The sequence below is a fragment of the Lonchura striata genome, chromosome 2, assembly GCF_046129695.1.
Source record: "Lonchura striata isolate bLonStr1 chromosome 2, bLonStr1.mat, whole genome shotgun sequence".
Classification (NCBI taxonomy): domain Eukaryota; kingdom Metazoa; phylum Chordata; class Aves; order Passeriformes; family Estrildidae; genus Lonchura; species Lonchura striata.
In genome coordinates this window covers 14,105,958-14,129,714 of record NC_134604.1, presented here as the reverse complement: position 1 = coordinate 14,129,714, position 23,757 = coordinate 14,105,958, and the positions used below count along the sequence as shown (strand labels likewise).

The 23,757-nt window shown below is 44.7% G+C and overlaps 1 protein-coding gene across 1 annotated transcript; it reads left to right on the top strand.

Moving 5' to 3' along the window:
• The first annotated feature begins 9,662 nt into the window (after positions 1–9,662).
• Positions 9,663–14,738, top strand: GJA8 (gap junction protein alpha 8). Its single transcript, XM_021541774.1, has 2 exons — positions 9,663–9,740; positions 13,529–14,738. The coding sequence occupies exon 2, from the start codon at positions 13,539–13,541 to the stop codon at positions 14,736–14,738; it is 1,200 nt and encodes a 399-aa protein (XP_021397449.1). The 5' UTR covers positions 9,663–9,740; positions 13,529–13,538.
• The last annotated feature ends 9,019 nt before the right edge of the window (positions 14,739–23,757 follow it).

The window sequence follows — 23,757 nt, the reverse complement described above, 5'->3', positions numbered from 1 at the left end:
TGCTTCCTGGGACAAAGTTCTCCACAGCAGAGCTACAGCTGCTCTCCCTGCAGAAGGGCCGGAGCTGCCCTTCCCTTCCCTGTGCTAAAGCAAACCCAGTCTCTGTTTGTCCAGCCCTCTGAGCCATCACGGGTGCTCTAGATCTGCATGATCCTTCTCCAGGACTTGGTGACTTCTGTAAAATGTTTGATGTTTTCTTCCAGGTTATTGACTAAAAATATCCTGATACCAGACACCATCCAGGATCTTGGTACAAACACACTACAAAAAAAAAACCAAATCACTTCTAGTTCTCAATTGTCTTTTGGAACCAGTCTGATAGGTCACTTATAGTCTGTTTGATGACCGCTGCCTTATTTTTATGCCAAGCAAGTTCTTTAATCATAGTGCCACATGATAGAAGGGAAACTGCCTTCCAGGATCTCAAGTATATTGTACCAGTTTTGTTATATTTAACAACTGTACATGCAATTTCCTCAGAGAAAAATAGGAACACAGATCAGTAGAGTGAATTTTCTATAAACCCCTGTTGGTTGCCCATAGTTATATTTCCCTCTTTTTATTCCCTGTGTTCTTTGTTAACCACTTCATTATTTAATTCAGGTCTAAGATCCTATCACAGGTCTGTAGTTACCTGTGAGTATTATGAGATAATTATAAAATATTTATGCCCTTCTACATAAGTCTGTAAAAATGCCAGACTATTGAATTTCTTCTTCTCCTCCAGGACTAACCCATTACAGGAAGAAGTACAGAAGATCAACATAATAATTAAATGATGTATGCAGTTTATGAAAAAAAAAAAACAAAATGAAAGAAAGTTAGAAATTTTCAGTGCTGGTTCTTAGTCCTGGTGATTTAAAATGCCTGATTTAGTAGGTGGTATTTAACTCCTCTGAGGTATTACAAGAATAGACATGTCATTAACGAGGTCTTCATCAACTACTTTTCCTCTCAGCAGTAGAACAGGAGTATTTATTGATTTCTTTTGTTGTTCTCTGCATTGTTATTGAATAATCTAAGATTTCCATCTGATAACAGATCAATACTATGAGTCAGACTCATTCTGGTCTTAATTTACTTTTTGAAAAAAAGACCTTTGTCAGTCTTTTTCTCCCCTTTCACCTCCATCATATTTTTTTCTATTTCTTATCTTCTAATTTATATTTGACTTCTCTCATACTGCTTGTTACATGTGTTATACTTCAAGCTGCCTTATTTCAATTTTACATCAGGTTCTGTTTTTTCAGTTGCACTATTCTTTCTTTGCTAGGAGTTGTGTATTTTTGGTGCCTTGTAAATAATTTTAAAGCAGTTGCTAGTGATCATTTATATTTTTGTATTTAAATGCTTTAAATAAAAACTTTGTGTTTGTTTAGCCCAGAATTCTCTTCAAGGCTGGAAAACAGGACTTTTTAAAGAAACATATATTTTTAAAGCATTGCATTACCAGTTTGGACCTTCTTCTGCTTTCATGTAAGAGCGCAGCGAGCTGGAGATCAGTGAACTTGCTACCAGCCTCTCATTTCTGCCATCACTTTACCCATGCTCATAAGGGAAATACAAGTTTTGTTCAATTTGGATTTAAAGTTTGCCAGATGAGGAAGATGTTAAGACCATTTAAAAATCCCCAAGGCTGTTTATTGAGTCAGCAACATCGTCATGTATTAAGCTAAGCAATAACTTAATTTTTTTCCTTTGTTGAGTGCTTGAGTAACCAGTGCTGCCATATTTCAGTATTTCTTGGTTATCCATCCAAATCATCAATCCTGTTACTGGAGCACCAACTCACAAATATTGAATACTGATAACTAGGAAATTGTGATTCAAAGTCACAAACAGGCTAGCAAGTACTTTTATTTTTGCCCCAGTCTGTCTTAGGGCTATACCTATTGATTTTAATATTGTATTACAAGCCATGCCAGCATTTATTCCAATGTCTTACAGCTGTAGTCCCCTGGGAAGGCAAAGCCTTGATGAACATAAACTGGAAAGGAATGCCACAATTGTATGCAGCTAAAGAGGATGTACTGGAATGGACCTGACTTCTGTATTGTGTTCCTGTAAAGGAGGGCACACTTTTGGAAGGCAGAGTCGGGGCTGCAGCTGCAGAAACTCAGCACTGCTCAGGGGGACTTAAGCCCACCAAACCTGCTGCACCCTGAGCCAAAGCAGGGGGGCAAATAGAAATATTAGAGCTCGTGTCCTTGCTTCAGAGCTTTGGGGACTGGAGAGACACAGCCCATTAAAAAACATGCCTACATTTTGCTGAGGAGCTACCTGTAATAGCTGCATTCACTGGGATGATGTTTATCAATCAGACAAGAATGGTCCTCATAATTCAGGGCACATGGAAGAGTATTCTACAGTTGCTGTGCTAAGGTGGGATTTAGAAGTTTGCCATAGAATCAGCTCCTTAAAATTCTGCCACGTTTCACACATGATGGGGGACCCCCATGCTTCTTTTAAAAGGATCACAACATGCTTTAAACCATATTCCTCCTAGGAATATCATATTCACTGAGCAGTAACAGGGCTGCAAGGGATTGATGCTTGCTGAAAATAAAGAAGAAAAAACTCTCCAGGCCTCTCCAAATGGGAGAAGCCCTTTGGCTCTCACACCTATGCTTTCTAGGCAGGTCTGTACATAGATAATCCTTGCCTTCCTCCATCTGGCTCTTTTTTAGTTTGAAGCCAAATTGTCTCAGTGAATGCTGAACACCTCTGGATGAAAGATGTATCTATGGACGGGTTGTCTTCTTGATCAGGAAATGAAAATTACTGGCTCAACAGCTTCCAAGTTCAATAACCTCCTTCACTAAATGAATTGCTGAGGCATGAGAGGTTTCCGTTCCTTGCTGGCATCTTTTACACTGTGCCCAAAGAAACAATCATATCAGGCTCAGGAAGATTGAAAGGGCAGGGAAACAGGAACCATCCCCACGGATGTCCTCCCCAGAGAGGCTGGGAACGTGCTCTGCTGTGGGAAATGGGAAGCTGAGGTCAGCCAAAGTGCACAGCAGGTATGCACATCTCTTGGGATGGGAAGAGGAGATAATGGCCTGCTTTGCCATCCCCCTCCCTGCCCTGACCTGCTGGTGAGCTCTCCTGGGCCACCTTCACACCCTGTGTGCAGAATGCACCTTCACTGGGTTTGTGGTGTGGAAATGAAGGCAGGGAGATAAAGGTGGAGAGTGGGTGGTGACAACGCTCCTGAGAGCCCTGAGCCTACCACTCAGCAAGGCAGGCCTTGGTGGTGTGAGAAGAGCCCAGAAGAAGAGAGAAAGGAGTAGGGAATGAGCCCCCATCAAAAACTGGAAGGCAAAAACCCCCATGGACAGTGAGATAATGGGATGCTTCCAGACATACAGACTTGTTCCCATCTTTCAGAAGCTTTGTCCCTTCTAGCTTGTTCTGCCTGGGAATGTTAAGAGATTTTACAAAAAGTCTTGATAAAACAAACATATGGAGATCCCCTCAAGAGGCTGGGAGATATTATTAGCTCCTCTTTTACTGGCAGGCCTGGAGCAATTAATTACCAGAAGTATTATCAGGTACTTGTCACTGCTTTCCCTGGATCCACTTCACATAGCCCAGATTGGCTGTAAGCAACATGTTCCCTGGTTGGCCTGGTACCTCCCAGCTCCTGATAGCAGCTCCTCTGCTCCTCTCCTGAGGGTCTCAGCACTGGTGGAAGAGCCATAACCTCGAATATATGCTGAGAGAAATTTGAGTCCATGGACCACTTAAGTATGCAGTGTGCCTGTGCTTTTATATCTTCTCAGTGACGTGCTCCATCTCTGTGACCAGGGCGAAAGTTGTAGGCAGGAGGCAGAGAAAGGGACAGGTAAGAGGAGGTTATATGGGGACCTAGGGAAAGGCATTCTGTGTATAATGCATGTTTAACAATTTACCTATGAGCTCTGGGCTCTCAGTGCTGCTCTTCAGAAATGCCATTGCAGATGCACTAAGAGCTTCTAATTTCTAACCAACAATTTCTAATGATCTATGCTTCTAGAAAAAGTCTGGTCAGGTTTTAAGTGAAATTATGCTGATCCATGCAATGTGTCTAAAGGAGTACTCTTCCTGCTGCTGCTACAGTAGCACAGCACCCACCTTTGACACATGAGAATTCATCATTTTTGCGTTACTTGTTCTTTTTAATTTTAATGATTTTTTACTATTGATATAATTTTAGTGAAATTTCTATTGTTAACCACGTTATTGTTAAAGGGAAAATCATGCAGGTCAGCTGGTATACCTATGAAGTATTTGCTGGAAAAGGGAAGCAGGTTCAGGTGAAAGTACAGAATTTACTAGTTAAAAAGGTGCTTTGTCAACGAAGTTTACACTGAGTCTATAGGTAAAATTTGAGACAGCAAAATGATCTTCATGTCGGCTTAACTCCATCTATTTAACCATAGTAAAAGTGAAAAAACCGTATTCAGAATAGCCATTACAGCACCGCATGCGTGTGCCGTGCTTGGCTTTGTGTCCGCAGACGAAGGTTAAGAAGTGAGTGGGGAGGAAGGTGGGTGCAGCCCGGGGAAGGCACAGCGCGCCCGAGGCGCTGCCGGTCCCGCAGAGCATCCCTGGAGCCGGCGCACGGGTGAGGAGACACCGCCCGCTAGCGGAGCCGGGACACGGAGCTCGGAGAAAGCAGCACCGCTGGGAAGGGCTGGACTGGGCGAGAGAGCAGCAAACGGGCTGAAATGGGCTTACGGTGAGCGAACACCTCTACGTCTGCAGCACCTTCAGAGCCCTCCTCTCGGAATCTGAGGTGTTGATGATTCCGAGATTGTAGAAAGTCTCTGTCTCTCTGCCCCACTGCCAAAAGAAGCCATAACTGGTCTGTGCTGGTTTCAGGGTTGTTTATTCTGTTTATCTCTAACATGTTCTGCTGCCCTGCCGCAGCTCTGTCCTGCAGGGCAGCGTGTGGGGCTCTGCCCTCAGTGGGATGTTACAAACATTAAATACCAGAAACTCCCTGTGCTGGATTTACAATAATGTGCCAATATCTGTCACCTACGTTGAACAGTGTGTTCCCAGCCTAAACCAACAGAAAAATGCCAACACCACACTGAAACATGGAGGGCATGAAGAAGGAGAAAAAGGACAAGACACACCCAATTTCCTCCGTCTTGTCCCCTTTGGACCCCTAATCTAGAATCCTAAAATTTTACTTTTGCACCTGTGTCACACTTAATTATTACTTATATCAAACACTCAGGGCTTGTAATTCATCCTGTAAGATTGAAAACTCTTTTCCAAGGACAGAGATCACAGACAGTGTCTCTGGGGGCTCTGTTCAGGGGGTTCCTGACCCCCTGCCAGGGTCACAGACCTTCCAGGGCAGCCAGAGGGAAGCCCTGGATCCCACACCCTCCCTGGAGGCAAAGAACGTGTTTGTGACTGCCCTGAAGGTGCCCTGGGGACAGCAGTGTGGGGACACCTGGGCTGAGCAGCGGGAAGCAGGACAGCACCCCTGCTCTTCTCACTGCCCCAGCTAATTACCCCACTCCGGAGGAGATCATTAACTCAAGTGGAATTCCTTACTGGCACAGTCAGCCTGCTTCCAGATCTGAGTGTCCCCCCAGGCTGGTTTTTCAGAAGCCCACAAAAGTCTCAATATATATATTTTTTTTTTTTAACTGAAAATATTTCTCTGAGTTTTCTTCAGGTCTTTGGTCCTACCCAAAACCATAGAGCCGAAGACCTCAGAAAGCCTCCCTCTCCCCCTGCTTGTTTTTCTGCTTATGAGGTAAGATCATCCTTAACAGATGTTTGTTTACCTCTTCATAAAAACCTCCTGTGATTCTACAGCCTCCCCAAGCAGTGTGCTGCTGTGCTTTGCTATTCTTGCCATTGCAAAGTGTTTTTCTAATGTTTAGCTATATCATTTTTATTGCAAATTAAGCTGATTATTTCCTTTTCTACTTTTGGTGAATGTAGGGGACAACTGTTTAGTCTCTCCACCCATTATAACAAATTTTTATGTGCTGGAAGACTGTTATCATGCCTCCCCTCCCGTTGTTCTTTTCCTAGAGAAAACAAACTCAATTATTTTATTCATTCCTTATAAGTCATGGGGTTTTTTTTCCACCTCTCTTATCATTTTGCTGCTCTGTTTTGGACTTTCTCCAACTTGTCTGCATCTCCTGTAAAATGTAGTGCCTGGGAGTGGACACACTGTTCCTGCTGGGAGCTCAGCAGTATCAAGTAAATGCACAAAATAATTGCTTCCGTTGCCTCATACACAAAATCTGCATTAAAGCACCTCTGAATGACATTTGTCCTCTTCTGTGGGGATCTCATTAAACAGACACACACTGGGTCCCACCCCAGCTCTCTCTGCTGTACTGGTCACAACTGAGTTTGGAGCAGCACACGTGGTGTCTGTGCAGCCACTTTTCCTGAGCTGGAGCCCAGCTCCCCAGTGTCTCACATTCCTCTCAAATTCCAATCACTTCAGCCTCCTGCCTTCAGGAGGGACTGCTGACCCCCAGCCCAGCTGTCATCCTCTTCCTTTTGTCCTCTAGTCTGCTGTCCAAGACACTCAAGGAACTACTGAACAGCCCTGGAGGCAGAACTTCAGGGACACAATTCTCCCAGCTGGAAAAGTGAAGCCCTGATAATTACCCTTGATTATGGTACTTCAACCCATGTGCCTTCTGCATGGTGACTCTGCTTGCTGCCCTGGGAGCCTGTTATCTAGATATTTTCAAAGTGTTCACTGAAATCAAAGTATTTTACACCTACCCTTTCCTCCTCATCTACCAGGCCTGTTAGTTAAAAAAGGAAATTAGCTTGGTTTGACATGATTTGTTCTTCAAAATTCCCTGCTGGTTGTTTCTTATCAGCTTATTGTTCTTTAGCTGCTTATAAATTGATTGTTTCATAATTGGTTCCAGTATCTCTCTTGGTATCACAGTTAGGCTGACTGGCCTGTAATTCCCCAGGTCCTCCTAGAACAGTAATTTTCAGAGAAGAACTGCATTTAACAGATATTGAAAGACATTCCACTTTTGCCCTGCTTATCTTTATTAATTGTCTAGTTTGGTTCCATGCCTTAAATTAAAACCATGTTTCCCACAAGTATTCATCCTCCACTAGAGGCTCAGCACAACTCAGCCCTATCTTCACCTCTCCTGTGTTCCTGTCCTCCTGTAACATACTTTCCCAATTTTCTTCTTCCTTGAAGCTTTATATCTTCCTCCCTCTCTTTTCTTAATGGTTTGCTTGCAGCTGCCTAGCAAGATATATTCCCCAGCAATTCATATCCACCAGTGCCCAGAGAGAGTCCTGGAAAAATCTGGGAGCCTGGCCCTAAAAATGCAGGCAGTGACATTTGCTAGGCTTGCAGGGACATGGTAAGGTCTGCTAAAAGACTTGTCCAGGGCTGGCTACACTTTACATGACTTCTGAGACCGGTAGGTGGCAGAGAGATGATAAAATCTGGGAGACTGATCCTGGTGATGAGAGGACAGATCACTTTGGCTCTGGGATGGACAAGGACACGTGTTACTAGAGAGCTGGGTGAGTGTCTGGCAGAGGAGAGTGCTGGGTGAAGGTCCCAGCTTCTTGCAGGGAGGATGCATATGCCCAGCATTCAGCCTCAGCCACGACTGAGAGGTTTGTGTGCTCAGCAGAAGAACACGAGGCGTGTGCCACTTCCTAGCTAAGCAGATCCCCAGAAGATAACTTTGTTTGAGGGAGGGGTATCGTTATCCAGGGTTGTGCGCTATATAATTGCACAATCTGCTATCATGCATGAACAGAGCTGTTCAATAGCATGGCCCTGCCTTGTCCTGACATCATGTCTGTGTTGGAAATCCGTTTGGAATGAAAAATCCCACATTCCCCAAGTGACCTCGTAGTCTCTGAGCAAAAGGCTGAGTTGCAGTGGAGACTTCACAGACTCAGTGGTGCCAGGGACAGAAGCTCAGTCACCAGCCTCAAAGCAGATAAAGGTTGAGAAGTCAGCAATGAAGCAAACTTCTTTCCAAAAGAAAATAGTATTTGAAAAGTGCAGGAATGCCCATGATTCTTTGAAGGCAAGAAGAGTCCCAAAGGCAAGGAAAAGCCACTGTGAGTTAACAGTGTTACTTTCACTAGCTGGTACAATTTTAGCACTGGTTTTTGGGGATGAAAGTACTCAGCACATCTACAGGTTGCCTAATGAGAACATAAATACCAAGGTACACAGGCTGAAAGTGTTTGCCCTTCTTAGTCTGGTGCTGTCAGTGCTGCAGTCCTTTTGTAGACTTAGTGATTGTCACATGCTGCACGCGAGGTCCAGACTTCTTGACCCTTGCTTTTATGGTCTGTACTCCTTTCTTGCACAGCCACTGCTTTCATGCTACAAAGGTAGGCCTGACTTCCAGCATCACCTTGCTACCTAAGAGAATCAAGTCTCCTTCCTGCTCTTCTCATGATCTGCCTTCTCCTCTTCATGCCCATCTCAAACAACCACTTCTCTGCATAGCCCCAGTACAACACTAATTCCTCACTGCCCAGCTTCATTTTCATTTAGACCCTTTTCTTCAGAGGCAGGAGGCCCTAGGGAGCTGGACAACCTGACCCAGAGCTCAGTGGTGCCTTTATAAAAGGCCTCCAGTAGAAGGGACTCTGTGGTTTTCCACAAACCAGAATTGTCCTGCAAAACTGGATGTGCCCCATGCTAAAGGCTCTGCACTCTGTGACACCAAAGAAAGTCAGCCCTGATCATTTGGATGAAGGTAGCACAGACCCAATAATCACAGACTTTAATGTAATTTCTGCAACAGTTGCATATTGCAAGCTGTTCTGCAACTTGTCAGACAATGTTTGATATTTGGATAGTGTTAGCAAAAGGCAGATAGAAGGTTAATGGGAAAGGTCTCTGACAGTAGCTGGATGTAATTTAGAGATGGACTACAGCCATGCAGTTACATACCAGATTTGGGGTTTGGCTCATTATATTAGAGAGAAAAGGCCTAGGAAGGGATGTGCACGTTCAGCTAGAGCTGAGTTTTCCAAAAAGACAGTTTTAGTTTGAAAAGGAATGGGCAGTTTAACATCTAAACCACCTGCCCTCTGTGATGCACCAGCCTGCAGACACTCTCTAAAAGTGCTGGATGCTGGTGGCACTTTTCAGTCCTCCCTCTTTTACTGCTTCCCAGAGAGGGGTTGAGGGTGGCAGTGATGATCACTCCCTCATACATTGATACTACTTTATCTCAATAGTATATAACAAAACAAATCAACAAAGGTGCTCATTCTTCCTCCTTACTCTCCTTGCTCCTCTCATTTATCCAATCATGCCTTTTCTTATTCATGTCATGTTCTTAGAACTTGTGAATTCTCCACTGGGTGTCCTCTCTCCAGGAAGACTGTTCCCATGCTTTATGTAGCATTGGGCTAAAATATGTTCTGCTACTGCTTCCCTGTTTAGGAGATTGATTTCTTAAGGTGTTCAGAGTATGACTTTCAGTCCAACTACGTGCATTGAAGGTGATTTTTCTTTTGTGTCCCCAGACTTGCAAAATATGACTCTTTTCCATCTCTCACTTATGCCTTAGCTCTTTTGAAATCCACTTTGAAAATCATCATCTCTGCCTCCAGTTGTGCTTTGGACCTTGGGGCTCTGCAAATCATCCTAAACCTGTTTGGGAAGACAACTCCTGAGATGAAGCTCTGAACTTACATGGACACAAATGCCCAGAAACACAGAAGAGTGGCCTGAAGCTGTTGGTCTGAAGGTACAAAATTTTGTGGCTCTCGTGTTTTAATATCTCATTCAAATGACAACATTTCTGGAGATAGAGTGTCTCCCAGTGCCATTCTGGGAAATTAAATTCAGTGCCGAGTTTGCACAAAGAGAGAGGAGAGGTACTTGCTGCTTCATCACTTTATGAGCCTGGCATCTGTATCACTGCTTAGCAAATCTTGCTTCCAGTAATCCTCTTTTTCTTCAGAGCTGAGCACCAAGAGCACATTCTGAGCAATGCCTCCAGAAAGACTACAGAAACCGTACCTCAGAGTAAGGTTATAGCCTTTGACTTTTAATTAAAACTCTCAGGGCATTTAGTTGTACTTGTGGATTCATTACTGAGCCTGTGGTTCCTCTCTTCTCTGGCCTCTCCAACATTTTTGCAGGTGGCTGGTGGTAGGCGAATGTGCCTGGGGTAACATTCCTGTGTGCTGGGCTGCTGGAATTCAACTATGCTCCTTAACCAAACAGTTTGGTTTAGACATTCTTGATACATGTGCACATGCAAGATGCATTTGGAGGAAAAACTAAGCAGAGCTGAGACACTGAGAGGTGAGGTTGTAAAACTGGTGTTTCTCGGCTTTGATTAATATTGACTGATAATATTTTTTTCCCATTCTGATGCTTTTTCCAGTAAAATATGTTAAAGTGCAGACCAAAGTATCTGACAATGCCAAATATAAACCAAATACTTCAGTTCCTGCCTGAAAATCAGTAGTGCAACTTGTCTGTCCGAGCTGGGTGTAGGGTAAAAAAATAATTCAATTAATGCTGCCACTATCAGCGATGTTGGCATTCCCTTTTCACCTGCCACACCACACCACCTAACAACCAGCGAGTGTGGACACACACTGTGCTGAACCACAGTGGAATTGCAGAGATGCTTTGGTCCCTGCTTAACTGAGCAAACTCCCATTTATGCATGTATTAGGTTTTCACTGCCTGCTGCCTGTTCCTCTCCCCCCTCTGCTTTTTCATGTTCAGTGGACTCTCCTCTCTGTGTCTCTGCCTCTCTCTATTTTTTTCTCCCTATTGTTCCCCACGTCACTGACTGTCACTCACTTCATAAAGCCGTCTGGCTCGGAGCTTAAATATTGCAGGGCAACTAAAACCCACCATCAGAGCCAATTCAGTCATATCTGCTCAGTCGTGCGACAAGATTGGGGCTTTTAGGGTAGGGAAGAAGAGAGACAAAAGTTCACTCTTCCCTGCAGAGTGCCAAGAGAGGAGGGGGACACATTTCTTCGGTGGAGCCTCTCACAGTGGCAAGTTGCTTGCTCAACATCCTTAACCTGTTCGGCCTCTTTCGCCGGTTGCGACATCTGGGAGCGCAGGGTGGGGGTCTGCAGCCAGCCTGGGACAGTTCAGAACACCGACCTGTTGGCTCTGAGTGGGCTTAGGCAGAGTCCTGCTCTTTCCTCATGACAGGCAATTTCAGGGGAAAGGTGGCTCCCTAAATATCTCGCTTACCCCTTTTGGTGAGGCTGGAGGGGTCGACTGCTTTGCAGGTGGAATCCCAGACATTCAAACTGGTTGTGCTACTCCTCATCCGTTCACCCAATATTGTTGCTCGCAGTTGAACTGACTGAGCAACCTCGAACCACATCACTTGCAGAAAACAGAGGGGATGGGCATGGCAGAGTTGTGAAGAACGTGGCCAGTTGGAAGTGATCTCAGGGAGGGCTTAGGCAAACGTAGCAAGTTGTGAGCAAGTCGTGTGATGGAGTTAGACAATGTTAGGAAACATTTTCCCTTCTCTTGTACAGTGAGTTTTCTGCGTGATGAGGTTTATCACACCTAGACCGTTCTCTTGTGTGCTGCAGTGGAAATGCTCAAATGGTAGCATAGATATCAGTGTGACTCACAGGGAAAGAAAGGGATGGAGGTAACTGCGGTGCCTGGGGGACAATGAAGCTTGTACTGTGTGCAGTCATGATTTTTACAAAGTTGCACGTGATTAGTAAGTATTGGGTGTACTTTGTGAATTTGCAGAAAGAGGATGTTTAAATCAGTTTAGATAATGTATGTAAACAGCATAATCTTCTGCTAGACTTGTTAATGTAAGCGCTGACATTAACACACTTCTTTACACGACTTTAATGACTGAGAAAGTAGCAATTTTCCTTGGTGATTAAATTATATGTTTGCCACTTATGTATATGAGGTGTTTGTGCAAGCTGAAGGAACTGTGTTCTGTTCTTCATTTTCTAACATGCGTGTCCGGGGTAAAAATATTGTAAGGTTTGAATGCAAGAAATATGAGTCCATCTTGCTTTAGCAAAATGCCATCATAAGTTTGTGGGTTTCTTTTTTTTTTTTTGGTGTTTTTTGAGGGCTTTTTTGACTGAAAATTTGTGAAATTCCCTCGAGCCATAGAATTCTCAATATTTTGCATATTTGTCTATGTGTGACTATGTACACAGAGTAGTTGAAACAGACTGGTATGCGTTGGTGTGTCACAACATATGGCATTACAAATATATCCCAGTGGTATCTGAAGGAGGAGGGAAGTTTAGATACTCAGATTTTCATGCTGTTGACTGTACCTTCCTTTTCTGAGTGCTTGTGTATGTGTCTGCATTTAGGGAACTATAGATGGAGGTAGTATCTAACAGATGAAATTTTAAATCCCTGTGAACAGATATTTTATGAATAATGTTCCCTGTTTCACTTGTGATGCTCTACAAGTTGGTCTTTCTGGGCCACTGTAATATTCCACATTCCTCAGAGACTTCAGACTGCTGTGATGTGTTAAATCAACCCATACAAAATAACTTTCATCTCTATTTTCCTCATTCCTAAATCTTCCCTTGCCTGAAATGATATAGTGGGAAGTTCAGGATACGCAGAATGAAGCCCTGACCTAGGAATAATTTCTTATAATGCAAAAGTAATGAGAGATGTAATATTTGAATTGCATTACTTGAAAATGGATGACTGCCTTTGCTTTCCAATAGTGTACCTGCAGCTGGCTTCCAGCTCTGTGTTAGCCTGAGATAGTGGCACTGACGTTTTAGAGACAGCAAATAACATTTTAGGTTCCAGTTAGAGTTGTTTGCCCAGTTGTTTTCCCCAGGTTGTTTCTACTGTCTGTGTGGCAGCTAACTTCAGAAGGGAATGCAATAGCACCAAATAATTATATTGCATATAACATAATCTATATAGCAAAACTAATCTATATAGTTGTTAAGCTTATACAGCATTACTACCACAGTAATGGTGTTGTAATTGCTGTTTCTTACCTAACAGTGATTGCTAAAGTAGAATTGACATTTGCAACCTAGAGAGAATTCAGGTTTGTGTGGGTGCAAGATGGGAGCAGATTCAAGATCTGTTCAACCCATGAGGGGTTCTGGTGCAGAAGTATTTGTGTGCTTGAAAGCTTCACTCTCTCTTCTAACCACTGCAGCTGCCTGCTGATAAATCTGTTCCACTGTATTGCTGGTGAATGTTTGTACGTGTACAAAATTTAAGCAGACTTACAGAACTGAACCTACAAGGTGCCACAGAAGACTCTCACCTGCAAAAGGAGATAAATATACTCCCTGGCTGAAAAGTAATTGCCCATTTAGAGCCATGGAAGGAAGAATTTAGCAGGCAGCTTGCTCTGGCTTCCCAGCCCTTCTTCTGTTAATAAATCATTGTGAACAGGCAAATCAAGCAAGCAACTGCCTGCCTTTCTGTTCTCAAAGCAACAAAAGACATCAGCGGGAAAACCTGAAATCTTTAAAATTTAGCATAATTTGTGGTCTTTCTCTTTGTTTTTTCTTCCCTTAGACCATAAGAAATGGGTGACTGGAGTTTCTTGGGGAACATTTTAGAGCAGGTGAACGAGCAATCCACTGTCATCGGGAGAGTTTGGCTCACGGTGCTCTTCATTTTCCGCATCCTGATCCTGGGCACGGCTGCCGAGCTCGTGTGGGGAGACGAGCAGTCAGACTTTGTGTGCAACACCCAGCAACCAGGTTGTGAGAACGTCTGCTACGATGAGGCCTTCCCCATCTCCCACATCCGGCTCTGGGTCCTGCAGATCATTTTTGTATCCACCCCTTCACTAATGTACTTCGGGCATGCTGTGCACCACGTCCGCATGGAGGAGAAGAGGAAAGAGAAGGAGGAAGCTGAGAGGCGCCAGCAAGCCGAGGTGGATGAAGAGAAGCTGCCCCTGGCTCCAAACCAAAACAAAGGCAACAACCCTGATGGAACCAAGAAGTTTCGCCTGGAAGGTACTCTCCTGAGAACGTACATCTTCCACATCATTTTCAAAACCCTCTTTGAGGTGGGATTCATAGTAGGTCAGTACTTCCTGTATGGCTTCCGAATTCTCCCCCTTTACCGCTGCGGGCGGTGGCCCTGTCCCAATCTTGTGGACTGTTTTGTCTCCAGGCCCACGGAGAAGACCATCTTCATTATGTTCATGCTGGTGGTGGCCTCTGTGTCCCTCTTCCTCAACCTGGTGGAGATCAGTCATTTGATCTTGAAAAGAATCCGGAGGGCTCTGAGGAGACCGGCAGAGGAGCAGCTTGGAGAGGTCCCAGAGAAGCCCCTCCATGCCATCACAGTCCCTTCCATTCCAAAGGCCAAAGGCTACAAGCTGCTGGAAGAAGAGAAGCCAGTGTCCCACTATTTCCCTCTCACGGAAGTAGGGGTTGAGCCCAGCCCCCTTCCATCAGCCTATAATGAGTTTGAGGAGAAGATTGGAATGGGACCACTGGAAGATCTCTCCAGGGCATTCGATGAGAGGTTACCATCATACGTGCAAGCAAAGGAACCAGAAGAGGAGAAGGTACGAGCAGAGGAGGAGGAACGAGAGGAGGAGCAGCCAGGGCCTCAGGAAGAGCCGGGGGTGAAGAAAGCAGAAGAGGAGGTGGTGAGAGATGAAGTGGAAGGGCCTTCAGCACCTGCTGAGCTTGCTGCTGATATGAGACCCCTGAGCAGGCTAAGTAAAGCCAGCAGCCGGGCCAGGTCAGATGATTTGACTGTATGAAGGTGCAGGATGCGGGGAGCACATGGAAAGAAAAAGGTTGAAGAGAAAAGGAGAGATAGAGAAAGAATCAAAAGATATTTTTAAGCAAAGTGCTAAAATGGCCACTTGAATATTATTTCCTTTTATGATTCTCAAATGGAAAGGTACTACCATGGTAACAGTGCCTTATTTGCCCCATATGTCCCTGTATTTCCCTGTTTCCACATGCCAGCTCACTCCTTACAGTAATATCTACACTGTGCACATAAGTGATGTATTTTAAAGCCTAACGTGGCAGTGATACCCAAATGTCACCACTGTGATCATATTTACTGAAAGCCTTGTGTTCCACATTTCTTTAGAAATGGGGGGTGGATCTGTATTTTAGCCAGTGAGGGGAAAGGCTGATCAACAACTGTATCTAGTCTTTCTGCTTCCTCCTATGGCTCACTGAGCAGATCTCCCCTTTGCTGTTGGCATGGAATTGCAGCTATTTAATTCACAAAGTGAATTCTATGCTTAGCATCAACACACTAAAATACTAAACCAAACTTTCCTTCTTTATTCAGAAAATAAAGGCAAAAGTGTTCCAAATTTCTCTGTGAATGCATATCTGAGTTAGGTAACTATATTTTCCCTGGTCAAAAATATTTCTGCTCTTCAAGTGACATTGATAGTGGGCAAGGTTAACAGTAGCTCTCTACTAGGACTTAGCAGATGCCCAGAGATGGATTATTTGTTCCCAAGAGGGTCATCCAGCCCTGAGACTAGTTCAGAATACTGGAAGAATAAATTCAAGTGATATTTTTTACTTGTAGCCTCGTGACTTAAAGATTTGAAACTAGATTTAGCCAAGCAAGAGGGAAAAATCTTCTGACAAAGGAGGGGACAGCTACAGCACCCAGAGCATGAAACCAAACACAAACCTTCATTGTATGATCCTGACAAGTGTTCAGTTCCTGGAGCTTCCAGGCTCCCAGGCACTCAGCAAATCTCAGGTAGAGTCCTGAAGGCACCTGTGAACCTAAACCAGGGGTCTGGGTAACTATGTGACTTTTTAAACTTCTAAATACAAAACTGGTTGGTCAAGTTTGAAAAGACTGATATGGTTAAAGTCTTTTGACAGCCTTTGTTTTTAATTTGACAGACAGGAGCCATTCAGTGGGCTACTTCGCCATTAAATGCCAAAGTCTTGGTCAAGTAAGATAATGCCTTTCAAAAGATGATTTAGACCTTTTGTGCCAACAGGTCTGTACAGAACTCTCAGAGAGTCAGAAAAATATTTTTTTTTTACAGAAGGCAGAAAATTATGTGCTTGCAAATATTTAGATGTCTAATATAGATTTCTAATTTTAGGACTACAGTAGCAACTCTTGGCTGGGACAGTGAAGCAATGTGTTCAAAAGCTTCAGGTTAACAGCTATGTCCCCCCAAAATTGAGCCCCATGCCAAAAAAGTGCAGGTATGCACTCTGCTCTGCTCTGCTCTGCAAACCTCAGACCCTGCCATCTCAGCAAATTCTTTCTGCTGGGCTGCAGCCCATCCCATTGTTCCCAGAGCAGGCTCTAATCCAGGTCAGGGAAAAAAAGGTCTTTGGCACAATGCATCAAACTCATCCCGCCATTAGCTAGAAAAGACCCCCTGTGGCCTCCCATTGTAGCAGGTCTGACTCAAAGCCCAGGAAAGGCAGATGGGTGTCTGTGAGAGCCCTGGGTAGGCTTGGGTCCTGTCCCATCCCCAGAACAGTCAGTCCTGTGGCTCCTGATCCCACCCCTTTGGTGGAGTTCCCTGCCTGGCCACAGCTCTGAAGGCGGATGGACTTCACTACTGAGTGACAATAAACTGTACATATGTAGAGAGTTTGTAGGGTGCATTGGGATTCTTCAGTGCCACAGAAGTGCCATGTATTGTGGGTGTTCTTTTTTTTTTTTTTTTTTTTTTTTCCCACACTATTCACCCTTTTACTCCTCTTGGGCCTATGTATTTTCCCAAGGTTTGCAGCCTGAGGTCAAAACCTTTTTTCCTTAGACAAAGGCTGTTGGGTATCCTTCCTTGTGAAGGAAGACTAGAAGGTACCTCCTCAGTTTTGGGAAGGAATATGACAAAGCAACACATGCAGAGAGAGAGCCTGGAGGCTACCATTTATCCTCTCTCTTAATACAGAAACAGGAGAACTGTTATCACAACTGAGAGAAGAGAATGTTTTTCAGCAGGAAGAGTCCACTGTGCCCAGTTCAAGATACTAGAACTAAAGAAAGGGCTAAGATTTAGATGAACAACAAAATCACCACACTTATACTAGATGGGATCTGCGGGGACGCTGGACCCCCAACAGGGATCTGTTTTATTTTTTCCACAGAAAGAGATAAGAGTTTGAGTGATTCTAAGCATCAACCAGCCCACTTGTTGAAGGGGGTGGGAAACATACTTTTCTGCAGGTAAAAACCACCACCTTCTAACAGTTTATATGAGGTATCTGCATCAGAGCATCTGACCCTTCCAGATACCAAGGTACTGGACTGGTATCACATCTACCCCTGTTGATTCCTAATTACTTGACGATTCCACTCCTGATCTCTGACATTCATACATTCATTAGACTACAGGACTACTTAAAGATGAGTGCTTGTTCATCAGGAGTGCATGGTTAATCACATGGCTGTCAGGCAGGGCAGTCTTTAATTACCACATGTTAATTATGCTCTTTTCCACTGGAGAGCCTCAGTAAAATGCACCATGTGCACTGTACTCCACAGACACTGTAGTTCTCTCACAGCTGCCACAGGAATGCTCCTTTCTTGCACCGGGTCCCAACAGCACAAGAAGAAGCTGGAATTTTCCTCCTGCATCCACTCAACTGCTTCTTGATTTTTTTTTTAATTTATTTTTTTAAAAGCCAGTGTTCAAGTATTCTGCTTGGCTGGCAGTGAATCTGTAGCCACCAAGCACAGGCCACGGCATCAGGACAATGCTGCTCAGCAAAGGGGGCAGGGAACAGTCCAGTCTTCTGGCACTCAGCCTCATCTCTGCAAGAAAATCTCTATGGGACTCTCAGCAAGCCATTCTTCCTTCTTGTGCAATTAGGAATAATTTCCTACCCTACAATGATGATGTGAGGCCTGACATGTTGTGCTAGTTATGGAAAGGGAGGACCTTGGATGGAAAGCCGTACAGATGAGCAAAGGATTATTGCTATTTCTGGATGTGATAGTACATAAATGTGCCTTATTCCCTCTCGATGAGATAAACTTAATAGTTTATTCAAAAAATTCCTAGTGAAGTTACATAACAGCCTCAGAGCCATGGATTCAGCGCATAATTCTCTCAAAAATAACTTAGCAAAACATAAAGATATATATGATGAATGAGGAATATTATTTCCTTCGAAAGGGGGAAATCACTGGACAATTAGAGCCATGCCTGGATAATTTGGAGGTGTGTTTATCCCCTTGGCTCCCTGTACAAATAAATACCTAACTGATCACATGGCTCTCTGCAAGGAGCATAAGATGCAAGTGTCAAAATCACCAAAGGAGGTGAAAGTAGAAGAGCAAGGTAGTCTCTTAGCTTACAATAGCATGTGGGGGTTGGTGTTCTCTAGTGTCTAGAGCAGTGGACCTAGGATAATAATCTTAGATTTATTTCCAGCTCTGCTTCTGACTTGCTGTGATAATCACTTTACCTCTCGGTGCCTTTTTCTCCACCTGTAAAATGGGTGTAAGAATTTCCACCTACCTCACAGGGATGTTGTGAGGCTTCCTTAATTCTGTTTGTAAAGTAAGTAGGAATGATCTGATGAAAAGCACTGCTGAAATGCATGGTATCCTTGTTATTTCTTGGCAGAACTGCTAATTTGGGTAATATATGACTCCTTGACCAGAAGGGCAGTAGTTTGGAAATGTGAACACTGCACTGACAACATTAACATGGATTTGCCATGGGTAAAAAAGACTTGATTGATTCCCTCACCCATATCTCCCACCTTAGCCAAGGCCATGTATGAAGCTGTGGTGACAGTGTGGTGATGTGGACCCCTCTTCTCCATCCCCAGCACCCACTCTGGAGCAGCATTTGTGCTTAAATAAGGCAGTTTCCAGAGCACTTGGTTCAGGTTGGTGGAGCTCTGACAGTTTTAAGGTGCTTGCAAGGCATGTGGGAGAGGGTTATATTATACAGAATATTGCTGGGCTTCTGTTTTAAACCACTTAGAGCAACAGAGACCGACAACCACAACCTCTCAGTGCTGAAACAGTGAGGTGCAGATTCCTCCTTCTGCAGGAGAGGAGAGATTTGGGGGATCTCTGCTCTCTAGGTCTGTGTGGGCATCAAATCTACTTAATGATGGGGGAAGTCCTATCTCTCCTGCTGCTCAGTAACTCACTGACTGTGCAGTTTTACATTTAAAGAGCAGCTGTGTCACACAATGCTGAAAAAAAAGGTGGCAGTTTGCTGTTTTGTATAGAAAATGGCTTTTCAGGCTGACAACTGAAAGTAATCCTAGCCTAGGCTTAGTTTTGTTTAGTAAAGACAGGAACATCCATGAGTACTACACTAAGGCCTTCCTGTAAACCAAAGGTAGATGTGATAAAATAGTATATAGTGCCAGATTTCCTGAGAGCCAGGGCTGGATAAATGTACCAAAATCAGGGGACTTGTCAAAGTATTGGAATAATTTCCCCCCCCAACAGAATGACATTGCCATTCCTTGGGCTCTGTGTGTGCTGTACCTTTTAACATGGCTCAGGAAAGGATTTTTGCCAACACAAAATGTGCTCACACAGCTGAGCAGTAACCATGGCAAGTGAATATGTGTTGGCTTGCCAAGATATAGCCTGGCACACAATCCTTTCCTTGCCACTAGCTTGGCACCAGCCTATTTCAGTAGAAGAGGCAAGACTTACATATCTGTCAACAACTCAAGCTTTCCTCTCTGCAGCCTGCTGTACAAAGAGACACAGGAGGTTTGTTCAGCCTGGAGAGGAGGGGGCTGAGGGCATTGGGAGCCCTAAATGCTTTCTTCAGGTTCCTAAGGGGGAGGAATTCCAGGGAAGATGGTGATTCTTGACAGAGATGCACAGCAAAAGACCAGAGACAACAATCACCATAAGGAGCAAAGGAAAATTTTGCCTAAAAAAACTCTGACAAGGAAAAAAATGTTCAGATGGAGAGTGGTTCAGCACTAAAGCAGGTGTCCAGAGACATGGTGGGATCTTCATCCTTGGGGGAAGAAGCTTGGCTGTGGAAAGTATTGAACACCCTGATCTGACTGTTTTGAGCTGAAGGTTGGGCCAGTTGATGCCTTCCAGCCTGAACTGTCTATCCCTTGGGATATCCCAAGTTGAAAGCCCAGTGCAGCCACTGCGTGGTGGAATGACACATGCAGGTGCCGCCTGCCTCGCGGGGTGCTCTGGTAGAGCTGGTCTAGGCGTTCCCAAAGGCCACAGCCCCTCCCCAGGCACCGGCAGAGGCCGATGCACACACAGAATCAGCTGCTCAAGTGCTCAAGGCCAGGCTGGATGGAGCTCTGAGCAGCCTGGTCTGACGGAAAGTGTCTCTGCCCATGGGAGGGGCTTGCAACTGGATGATCTTCAAGGCCCCTTGCAACCCAAACTACTCTATGATTCTGTGATTCTATGAAATGATGTTTGGTAGCTACAAAAGCTGCTTGAGGCCAGAATCGTGTTGTGTAACTGGTTTGGAAAAAGCATTATAAATAAAAAAAAAAAAAAAAAAAGAAAAAAGAAAAAAGAGAGTATGCTTTTCAACAGATAAAATCGTGGAAACATAGCAGCTTAGGTCTTTCCATATTTTAACTTCAGCATCAAGTGTGCCTTTAAATCCATCTGAAAGTGCAGAGGACTGCATTTTAACATTCTGTCAACAAAAACCTGTGTGTTTTAAAGCTTGCTGATCTGGGATGAAGCAGCACTGAATAGAAATGGTGATTACAGAGCTACTGACAGAACATTTTGAAAAAACAAAGAGTGTTGGCCTTCGCCTTGCTAGATCCAGCTTGGTACAGTGAAAGCAAACCAGCCATTTATTGGCTTCCAAGGTGGAAAAGCTATATAAAAAAATGTTCAGGTAAGTTTTTCAATACATACATGTTAGTTCACAAAAGAGTCATAGACAACCCTGTAAAGGAATACATGAATTGCCAGTGAACATCATCACCTGAACTCATCAAAAATAAACTCAAAAGAAATGCAGAAATCAGAACGATGTAGGAATGCTTCCAGCTTCAGAATTCTTGTTTATGAAAACCTCTGGAGAGAAGAAAAAAAAAATGGGTGGCTGGCTGCCAGCTAAGGCTATTTGTCATAAATATGCCCCGTAGCACCTTCTGGAACACCTGTGTGATTGCTAAATATACTCTTGGCCAAACCCCATGATTAAATTCAACATGCTGCAGCTTCCTGCATTACTTAAAAAGCCTGATTGTGGTTCTCTCTACAAACTGAACACAAAATAGCCTCATTCACTATAATATGTGGAAGAATAACTATAACTGAGAAGCTGCCTTTGTACCTGTGAAGGGCCATGGACCCTTCTCCCCACACGTGCACATCAGTGACTAAAGAGAAACAGCACAAAATAAATTCCCCATTTTCTTTTATTTTCACCATTTTTCCCCCATTTTTTTTTTCTTTTCCCATTTTTCTTTTCCCCTTTTCTTTATTTATTTTTTTTTTTTGTTTATTTGTCTTCCCTGAAGGAGAAGTCCTGGGGCTGAGAGGTGGGTGCAGGGCTGGGTCCCTCCTATAGGAATTATCTTGTTCCCTGTGTGTTTCTCCCAAGGCTCGAGTATCAGTAATTTACAGCTAAGCAGAGGCATGATTCAAGCTTATTTCCAAACACATGCAAAGAAGAAAGTTTAAGACCTATGACCAAACTCTGCCTTGTTTTTTACCTTTGTGTGGAAGTTGAGTTGCCAAGGCATAAATAAGATCAGTATCTGGCTCTGTATAACTTATTTTTAAAGGATTTCCTGTTAACCTTGGTATCTAAAAGGCAACCAACAGCTAACCTTGCCCCAAAACCTACCAGCACAGAACAAAACAACCACAAATCCCTCCTAACTCAGGAATCTCATCACTTTAGGAAACAACAGTTTTTAAGTAGCAGATACAGAAAGAAAGAACAGGCAAGGCCTGATCTCAGCTCTGCATTAACTGGTAGTGGTACCAGAAGGTGTAAAATAAAAGGTCTCAGCTGAGATACAATAACCTGCTCCCTCAGTTCATTTCTCCATCAAAATGGAATGTTTTCTGCTCTTTGCAATACTGCAGACAAGGAGACAAATTTCAAACCAAGAAGTCTGAGAGAAAGACAGAAAGCCAAGTAATCAGAGACTGTGGGATTAATCTGGTAACTTAGCACAACCAAACATAGATTTGTTTTCCTAGTGAAATGAGTTATAATGAATAAAGTTTCCTGATTTTCAGTCAGCAGGGGATCTGTGCTTTGTTAAACTCACAACTTGATTCTTCTCCTCTTGTTTATTATTCTGAATACAGTTTTGAGTGGCAATGGTGAGAATCACAGAATCACAATCATTAAGGTTAGAAAAGACCTCCAAAATCATCAAGTCCAACTGCCAATCCAGCACCACCATCAAACCATGCCCTCAAGCACCATATCCATGATTTTAAAACATTCAGAGGGGTTGGGACTCCACCACTTCCTTGCTTAGTCTGTTCCAATATTTTGCAATATTTTCTGTGATGTTTTTTCCCCTAATGTCTAATCTAAATTAAACATTAGGGGAAAAAATGTCCCCTGGTGTCCCCTGGGGCCATTTCCTCAAAGTGTGTATTTAAGAGGAAAAAAAGAAAAATATTCAGATGCCATGAAGGTCAAGCGGGAACATGACTATGACATGAAGGATTGAATCTCATACTGATAGCCATCAGGAAATTCCCTGTCTGCACTTTTGCTTCCCTTCTGGCCCCATTCCTTGATATATTGTAATTGAATGTCCTGAAAGGCACCCAGAGCCCAGTTCTCAGTGTGGAAGGAGGATGCAGAGGGCTCCATCAATCTCCCCTTACGGGGGAAGATGGGCCAGGAGCAGTTGTGGTGTCTCTGCTGCCCTGCTCCTGCAGAGGAGTCACAGTGGTGCTAAAATGGCAGAATCACAGAATTGTTTGGGTCTTTAAGAGATCTTAAAGATCATCCAGTTCCACACCCCTGTCATGGACAGGGACATCACCCACCAGACCAGGTTGCTCAGAGGTTCACCCAACCCGGCCTTAAACACTTCCAGGAATGGGGCATCCACGTCTCTGGGAAACCTGTTCCAGTGCCTCACCACCCTCACAGGAAAGAATTTCTTTGTAATGCTTAATCTGAACCTGCCCTCTTTCAGTTTGAATCCATTCCCGCTTGTCCTGTCACTGCACGCTCTTGTACAAAGCCCCTTTCCATCTTTCCATCTTTCCATCTTTCCATCTTTCTTGCAGGCTCCCTTCAGACACCGCAAGGCTGCAATTAGGTCACCGCCAAGCCGTCCCTTTTGCAGGCTGAACAATCCCAATTTTCTCAGCCTTTTCTCACAGGAGCGGTGCTCCATCCCTCCCATTAACCCGGTGGCTTCCCCAGGACTCGCTGCAACAGCTCCGTGTCCCTCCCGCGCTGGGGAGCTCAGGGGGCGGCGTTCACCCTGCCCTTCTCCCTGTGCCTCGTACACCTCCTTCTGCCCCCGGGCCAGCAGCGGGTGCCCTTCCCGCGGCTTTGGGCGCAGCAGTTTGACCGGGGAGCGGCGCAGGGCTCAGGCTGGCGGCCGCGCCCGCGCCGTGCCCCCACAGCGGCCGCGCCCGCGCCGTGCCCCCACAGCGGCCGCGCCCGCGCCGTGCCCCCACAGCGGCCCCGCCCCGCTCCCCGCCGGGCCGCCAGGGGGCGTGGCTCCCCTCCGCGGCCCCGCCCCCGCCGGGCCGCCAGGGGGCGTGGCTCCCCTCCCCGGCCCCGCCCCCGCCGGCAGGAGGGCGGGGCGCCGAGCCCGCGGCACGCGCCCGCGCGCCTGCGCGCCGCCGCCGCCGGA

Bases quoted from the DNA above. Each gene is read 5' to 3' on its own strand.
- GJA8 (XM_021541774.1), top strand. From the start codon at position 13,539: ATGGGTGACTGGAGTTTCTTGGGGAACATTTTAGAGCAGGTGAACGAG.